Raw genomic sequence first — 8021 nt, 5'->3', positions numbered from 1 at the left:
GCTATACCTATTGCCAATCCCATGATAGAAAAAGAAAAACTTGATGCTAATCAATAATCAGAATGCAGGAAAGCCCGGGTTGTGATCAAGTCACCAATCAAACCAGGAGCCATGGTGCTGGTAAGGACATAACACTTTCACCTATAGCAGCTGTTAAATATTTTGCAAAAAGAAAAAATGAAAAAAGAATGATATTTGATTACTTTTTCCCCTCCCTATTCTGAGGTATCAGACTCTTTTGAAGAATTTAATTTCACTGTTTGATGTTTTCCCCAAAACTACTGAATTTAAGATTCAAACTCAAGTCATTTACATTTCAGAAAAGAAAAATTCACAATTTTATACATAACCCATAGCATCAAATTGAACTAGCTTACTGGTTCTACTCAGCAGGATTGCTAGAGAGTCCTCAAGTAATAATACAATACATAGTAAAGATTTACACTACATTTTTGGCGGCTTTTATCAATCCAATCGTGACAGGCAACGACAACATATGGAACTTTCAATTACGTTGCTTAGCACTTAGCATATGCTAATAAACATTCTAAAGATGTTTCTCAAGTAGAGAGTCAAGAGACTACTTACACAAGCTATGGCTTAAAAGCTTCACACTTATGATCAATTAATCATCATCCCCATCCCGGCTCCACCAAGATTCAAGCAACGAGAGAGCAACCAATGGGCCGATAACGGGTGGCATTGTTGGAGGCTTGCTGAAGGCTACAGTAGGCTCCGCATTCTCCTTTGTGATTGGCCTTCCTTCTGTAGAATCATTAACTTGTTTCTGTGGAGCTATCGTGCCCACTCTACCTGGTTACAATAACACAGTGCTACCGTGTAAGAATTTGTACTTGTCATATAATTATAATTATAAGGCAAAGCAAAGTATTATACCCCATGATCCACTGATCGGGTACACTTGTTTCAATTTCAACTGGAATTTTACAGGCAAAAGCGCAGCAGTTACACGCATGTACACTGAGAAAATCAGAGCAATCCTGAAAAGTAAAAATTTATAAATTTTTCTAAGAGGTACATCTCATCAAATTGAAAATGTTTATGCAAAATGACATTGGTAGAAATATCACAAAAGCGATTCCGTCTGAATACAAATTACAAGGCGCCAAAATGACCAAGCACTAAGCAACTTCCAGTTCGACTAACTGATAAACGTTCTTTACATAGGTGCAAAAACTGACATTTTTTTCCCACAAATCCTAAGCAAAACCAGACGGGAAATAGCTAGAGTCTTCAAGTGACACATGAAATGCACTAGTGCTTAGTTGATCAACAAAACCCACAAACGCGTATGTTAAATGCTGCTAAAATTTCGTAAGTTAAAATGAAGGCCGTAGAGACTGTCCATAGTCCATACCTGCAAATACAGTGTGTCGAGCTAAGAGCAAACGAAGAGAATGAAGAAGCTGTATTCTTCAGTTTATGCGGACTGGAGACTTTGGGAAGCTTCGAGACTTGTCACAAACTGGTCACATCAGTTAAGCCCGAGCTTTAGCCTAGCCCAGTTTGTAGTACTAATATTTGGGCCTCTTTGAATTTATAATATTTAATTTAAATTTAAATTAATATATAATATCGTGCAAAAATAATAAACTATAAAAAAAAATTATTGTATGATAAGAAAAAAAAAAATTATTTTGAACTAAACATCATATAATGGATCCTCGTACGAAATTTCCCAATGAAGCAAGTGATTTACTTCCACGTCTCAAACTAAAAGGCAATGTTTTGTCCCACTCACTAGATATTTTGCAACGGAGTATTAAAATTTTTACTTTTTTTTTTTAATCGTATATACATATATAACACTTATTTTAAAATATAAACAAAAATATTATAACAGTATTTCATTTTTTCAAAATACTCCTGGTGATATAACTCATGCATATAGAAAGAAAAAATCTTTTTCTTTAGCCTTCCAATGAGGAAAGAATTTCTATAGTATAGGAAAAACACTTCTTCAACAAAGAACACATGTGATTTAATAATAAAACCCGTGAAAAAATCATTATAAAGCTCATATATTATGTGTTTTCTTTATGAATAATTAAAAATCAAATAATGTATGGTTGATTCATGTGAAATTTAATTTTGTTATAATTTCATATTGTTAAATTATTTAATGTTGTTATTTAATATTGTTTTCATTATTTCAAATTATTATAATGTTGTTAATATTGTATTAATAGTCAAAAAATATAAAAATTATGATCTAAAAATTTTTCAGACGAAAAACGGGTTGACGACGCCAACCCAAACTAAAATTAAATAAAGCCAAAATAAATATAAATATATTTATTTATTTATATAAAAATTAAATAAATTCAAAATAAAAATTTTATATAAATAAAAAATAAACGCCAACCCCTTAATTTTTTTTATACAACCGCTTATGTTCAGTAAAGGGGTTGGCTCAGTGACCCCTTATATTTAAGGGGCTGGCACCTTTCAATTTATATTAAGGGGTTGTTTGATTGGGAGATTTTAAGATTACTTTTGTAATCTATTTTTTATTCTCTTGTTTGATTTGTCAGTAATAAAATATTACAGTAATCTTCTATTATCAATACTGACGTGACAAGTAATATAGGTAGTAATCTGATTACCACCTTCACCTTAGGTATTTAAAGATTACTGAGGTAATCTTGAGTTTATTATAATTATATTATTATTTATTAATTTTTTGAGATAAAAATATTTAAAAATAATTATATTCAAGGGCATTTAAGTAAAATAATAAATTAGTAATCTTTTATTACCTTTAATCAAATACAATAATTATTTATACATACCAAATTTTATCAAATATGGTAATAATTTATACCCAATAATCTTCTAAGTAATCTATCTTCAAGGTAATCTTTCTATTTTGATAATAAAACATTACCCAAACCAAACGCTCCCTAAGGGGTTGGGGCTAACCCCTTCAACCTCTTTAAGTAAATTTCAGATTAACCCCTAAATTTGTGCCGGCAACTGCCTTCTTAAAATAACCTTTCTAATCAAAATCAGTTTCTTGAGTTTACAATTTTTGTACTTAATCTAAAAAATTTTAATTCAACAATTTTAAATTCACTTGATTTTATCTAACACATATATATAAATCTTGTTTCAAATACTGATACTAAATATCTATACATGTTCTCTCTCTATAATGCATTAAAAGGAAGTAATACTGTAAACTAGACCTGGCCACGGGTCGGTTTAGCCCATGAACTGAACCAAAACCGGCTTGCCCTAAACCGGAACTGGTAAACCCAGAACCGAACTAAACTGGAATCGAAACGAAAATTTAACGATTCGGTTTCGGTTTATCTAATTTTGAACCGTAAAACCGCCGGTTCACATCCGGTTTATGAACTGACATGTAAACCTGTGGTTTTATTATGCTGAACCGGAGAATTTTAATTTTTTTTAAAATTTTATTAAAGAATCAACGGTTCCCTCACTGCAAAATGAAAAGCCTTGCAATTTTTAAAATCGCATTTTACCCCTTATTATTTAATATATTTTTTTAAAAAAATTTTCCTATATATATATCCATTCAAATTTCAATTTCCCAAATTTCAATCTCTCCACTCAATCCTTCAAACTCTCATTCTTATTCTTTCAATTCTTAATACTCTTTCAATCTTTCAATTCAATCAAATTCTCTTAAATTTAATTAAATTCTTTCTTAACTTTTTATTAATTCCAATTTATATTTTTATTATACAATTCATAATTAATTATAGAAATTATTTATATAATTAATTTTATTATCTTTCATAATTATTTATATAATTTATTTTATTTATTATCAAAAAATGACAAGTAGTGAAAATTCTTTCGATAATAAAATTAATTTTATAGAATCACTTGATTTAACTACAAATAGTTCGATGACGGGAAATAATACTCAAGATAGTAGAGATGAATGATAAGGTAAGGAGATACTGCCAACTATTAAATAGGCAAAGGTAAGAGAACTACGTAGACTTTGGTTCTTCTAAATCCCAAGAAGATACATAGAAAGCTTAATTGAAAAATTAACTCCAAATATTTCTTTTAATTTTCAATTATTGTAATTAATAATTTAAATATTAAATTAAGATCATGTATTAGAATTGACGATTCAATGTCGGTTTCGAACAGAAACTGTAGGTTTCGAACCGGTTACAAACCATCTTATCACAGTTTCGGTTCAGAGTTCTTATTTTTTTGAACTGTGAACTAATGATTTCAAACCGAAACCATCGGTTCATGAACCGTGGTCAGGACTATTGTAAATTTTGTTTTGGCTTTTTAAGGTTAAAAATAAGGATAATTTAGATATCCTATCATATAAAGTGGTAAAAATATTTAGAATATAAAAAGTATAATATAAATATATACATGTATCTAAATAAGGGTAAAAATTTCAATTTCCCTTTTGCAAGCCCGTTATTCCTTGCACGTCTTCAATTCCAAATTATTCTAAACTGGTTCATATACCCAATTTCTTGGAAAATTAAACATCCTCTCAACCGAATTGCATCGACGCGTTTGGAAGACACATGGTTAAATTAATACTTTGGTCTTGGCTGTGGCCAGGACACCACTTCAAGCCCAACATTTTTATGAAAGAGAGCTGTTACTGGAATTTCTTACCGAATAAAAAAGAGCTGTTATAGGTATTTGTCATTACGTATCACATCCACGAGCACCAACCGGTTTTGTGTTTCTCATGGTCCACGTGTGACAGACCATACAGCTCCACCTTCCCAACCATTTGCCGACAAATCTTTGCCTACTGCCGCCACGTGCCCTGCTTTCCTATTTCTTATTAGTCATTGGTAGTGCGATGTGAACCGACTGACCATTGTTACTTTTTGCAGAATAAATTTAATTTTTACATATTTATAGGAGATGGTCTATTTCCCCCCTAACTTTTGATGTGTTTTTAAAATATCATTCATGACAGATAAAAATTTACTTTTCCCACCTATGATCAAACTACCATTCAATTTTTCAGTTAGGGACAAGGGCAAATTTATTATTTACTATTTAAAACCTTAAAACTTTAAAATTTTACCGTTCCCCCCCCCCCCCCCAGGTTTTAAAAACTAATAACTAACTCATTCTCAAAGTTTGAAAAGTTTAGATTTCACCCATAGAGTTAGCTTCCTTTTTCGGCCACCACCGACGACTGACGTAATCGATCGATCTCCTATCTCTGACTACAAAGGACGACCCTTCGTCACTCAGATCTGGACGACGAAGCATCATCCAGATCTGGAAGAACAGACGAAGGACAACTCTTCGTCGTCTGGGTGGAGCGACGAAGAGATCTCCGTCTCTTCGTTGCACCACCGCCGTTGCACCAGGAGAAGGAGGAGGCCGGTGACGACGCCGAGAGATGAATTTGAAGAATGAGGGTGAAACTGCTAGTTTTGAAAGTTATGAGAAGCGGTTGTATTTTGAAAAATATGGAAACTCTAGGTTTGGAGGTGAAAATATTAGTTTTCAAAGTTTAAAGACTTTAAGTAAGGTGAAATGTTAGTTTCTAAAACCTAAGGGAGGTGAATGGTAAAACCCTCACATCAATTTTGGGATGAATTTTACAGACTAAATTGAGGGGTATTTTTGTCATTTCATCTAACAAGGGTAAAATGAATATTTTATCCTTATGCAAACAGATATCATCCATATTAACGGCTCATGGGTGGGAAAAATGGATTTTCATTACCGTGGGTGACATTTTGAAAACGTATCAAAAGTTAGGTGGGAAATAGTCCTTCTCCCTTATAATTAAGATGATAATAGGTGATTAGAGGATAAATTTATTTGTTTTTTATCACTGGGAAATTATTTATGTTTCCTGAGATTGTATAACTAAATTAGGGAGATTTATTTATATATATAATATTATTTAAATTTTTATGTATAATTATAAAATTTAACTCTAGATTCAAATTGAGTCAATTTTGTTTAATATTTGATTTAATTTGAACTGAATCTTTTATTTAGTAGTTTGATTCAAATTTTATTTAAATTTTTTTTTAATGAAACTATTTATATAATTAATAATACTATATATTTTATTAATGATATTATTTATTTTATCTCAAACTTTCAATAAAATATTTTATAAATACAAATAAATTCGAAAGAAAATACACTTTACACATAAGAGCACTCACTATATATATATATATATATAAAATACAAATGAATCATATTGGAGTTTTAGATCTCTTGATCGTTCTCTCAATCTCTTTATCTACTTCTTCCCTGCCTCCCACCTCTTCGAGTTCCTGCAAAAGTTGACACGCGTAATAAGAGCATATTTAGCCATAATCCTATATTTCAGAGACAAATTATAGTACTCTTACTTGAGGTCCCAGAAACAACCCATATGGCAATCCATTGAATTTTTCCGAGTGATGAAGCTAATAATATGCGAAAAACAAACAAACAATAAATTTATTTAATAAATTATGATTAATATGAAGATGGATAATCTGTTGATGAACAAATTAGATTACTTGATGAGCTGCAGCGACTCTTCGTAAATACGGCACGTCTGATATAGGCCCTACTGGAAATCGACGGTGTACGAGGCCATCATGAACGAACATGTAGGCCATCCCAAACACTGTAATTCCTAGACCCTGGAGTTTTGGAAGAAAAAAAAAAGGGTGTTCAAAGGATGTTTGAATCTAACTAAACCGACTGACTAACACCAAAACGGCGTCAGAAAATGTAGGAAAAAGAAGGACGTACGGCGCCAAAACAGAGTCCAGGAACAAGGCCTTTGTTGAAGAAACCGTAAGAAAGAAGAGCAATGGCTGGCAAAGCGTTGGTTATAGCAAAAACATCATTCAGCTCGAAAGGGCCGTCCCTTGGTCGATGATGCGACTGCAAATTTCAAAACAGAGCCAGATTTTTGAAGTTTGAGATGAATTAACCGTACAAAAACAGCTTTGTTAAAGTTGAACCGACCTCATGCATGTGCCATAATGAAGCATGCCAAAGAACTTTATGTGCCCACCGAGCCCAAAACTCCATGCCTACCTGCATTTCAACAACACCCAGAAACAATTCAATCCCAAATAACAGAGTCCAGAGTTAAACCAACACAGCTTTTGTTGCACGAATTTATATATAAAACTTACAGCTGCTCCAATGGAGAGTGCAAATGTTCCGAACATTTCAAGAAGTTGCGGCTCTCCACCCTGGAAAAAAGAAGCAATCAGAAAACAACCCATGAAAATCTCTTCAAAATGATTCAGAAGAAAAGGTTAGTCCGTACCTCCATTTGCCATGAAAATCTGTAATAAACAGCCAAAACTGCCATGGAAGAAATGCCGAGAGATGACATGATTGCAGCAACAAGGTACGTCTGTCTCTCTGATTTTTTTCTTGCCCGGCTCTCTTCCAACCGTGATACAGTAATCTGATTCTGAGTTTCAACAAAATTATTCCTTTCAACTGTAATGCTATCTTCTTTACTCTTCTCCATGAACAAACATATCTTTCTCAAGCTCTTCCTATTCCTGTTATGATTCACCAGTCTTGAAAACGAGTAAGGCAATATTGATATGGGTTTTTTTGCGCTGGAGAGGATATCACAACCAACACGATACGTTGCAACACTTGAAGAGGATGAAACTCCAGTCGCCATAGAATTCAAATCAAAAGCTAAACCTAATAGAATTCATTCAACACTTGAAGATTTGAGGGATTGGATCAAGTTTGAAATGAGGTTCTTAATTTTATAGAGGATGCAAAATGGGTGGAAGCTCAAGATAAGCCAGGTGAAGTGTATGGTGACGTGCAACGTGATAGATACTTATAAGTTAGTTGTTGATGCTGTAGATGTGAACTCCCAAGGAACAGCACAATTTTTAAGTCCGGCTGTTCATTGATGGTTCTAAATTCTAATGCCCTCCTGTTGGGGGACCAACTCAGGGTCTTGAGAAGATTTTAGAACTTTGCTCACCTCATCTAAGAGCGATTCCATCCTAGACCTACCAAGA

At 32.8% G+C, this 8021-nt stretch overlaps 1 protein-coding gene and 1 long non-coding RNA gene across 2 annotated transcripts; both read right to left on the bottom strand.

Annotated features, from left to right (window-relative positions):
• Positions 1 to 251: 251 nt before the first annotated feature.
• On the bottom strand, positions 252 to 1504 carry LOC123212128. The gene is made up of 3 exons (XR_006501500.1): positions 1379 to 1504; positions 898 to 1001; positions 252 to 813 (listed from the first exon to the last, which is right to left on the bottom strand). It is a non-coding gene; the product is annotated as an uncharacterized LOC123212128 (long non-coding RNA).
• A 4608-nt stretch (positions 1505 to 6112) lies between these two features.
• Positions 6113 to 8021, bottom strand: LOC123210814 (beta-carotene 3-hydroxylase 1, chloroplastic-like). Its single transcript, XM_044629303.1, has 7 exons — positions 7295 to 8021; positions 7158 to 7217; positions 6985 to 7056; positions 6766 to 6900; positions 6528 to 6653; positions 6375 to 6431; positions 6113 to 6296 (listed from the first exon to the last, which is right to left on the bottom strand). Exons 1-7 carry the CDS (start codon positions 7664 to 7666, stop codon positions 6216 to 6218), a joined length of 903 nt encoding a protein of 300 aa, XP_044485238.1. The 5' UTR covers positions 7667 to 8021; the 3' UTR covers positions 6113 to 6215.

The sequence above is a fragment of the Mangifera indica genome, chromosome 3 (assembly GCF_011075055.1).
Source record: "Mangifera indica cultivar Alphonso chromosome 3, CATAS_Mindica_2.1, whole genome shotgun sequence".
NCBI classification, from domain to species: Eukaryota; Viridiplantae; Streptophyta; class Magnoliopsida; order Sapindales; family Anacardiaceae; genus Mangifera; species Mangifera indica.
Note: the sequence above shows the minus strand (reverse complement) of the source record. Positions and strands in the feature narration are given on the sequence as shown.

Excerpts from the sequence above, each read along its gene's own strand:
- LOC123210814 (XM_044629303.1), bottom strand. The coding sequence starts at position 7,666 with ATGGCGACTGGAGTTTCATCCTCTTCAAGTGTTGCAACGTATCGTGTT. Across the intron at positions 6,901-6,984 it reads CATTATGGCACATGCATGAG|TCGCATCATCGACCAAGGGA; the intron begins GTCGGTTCAACT and ends TGAAATTTGCAG. Across the intron at positions 6,297-6,374 it reads GGTTGTTTCTGGGACCTCAA|GAACTCGAAGAGGTGGGAGG; the intron begins GTAAGAGTACTA and ends CAACTTTTGCAG.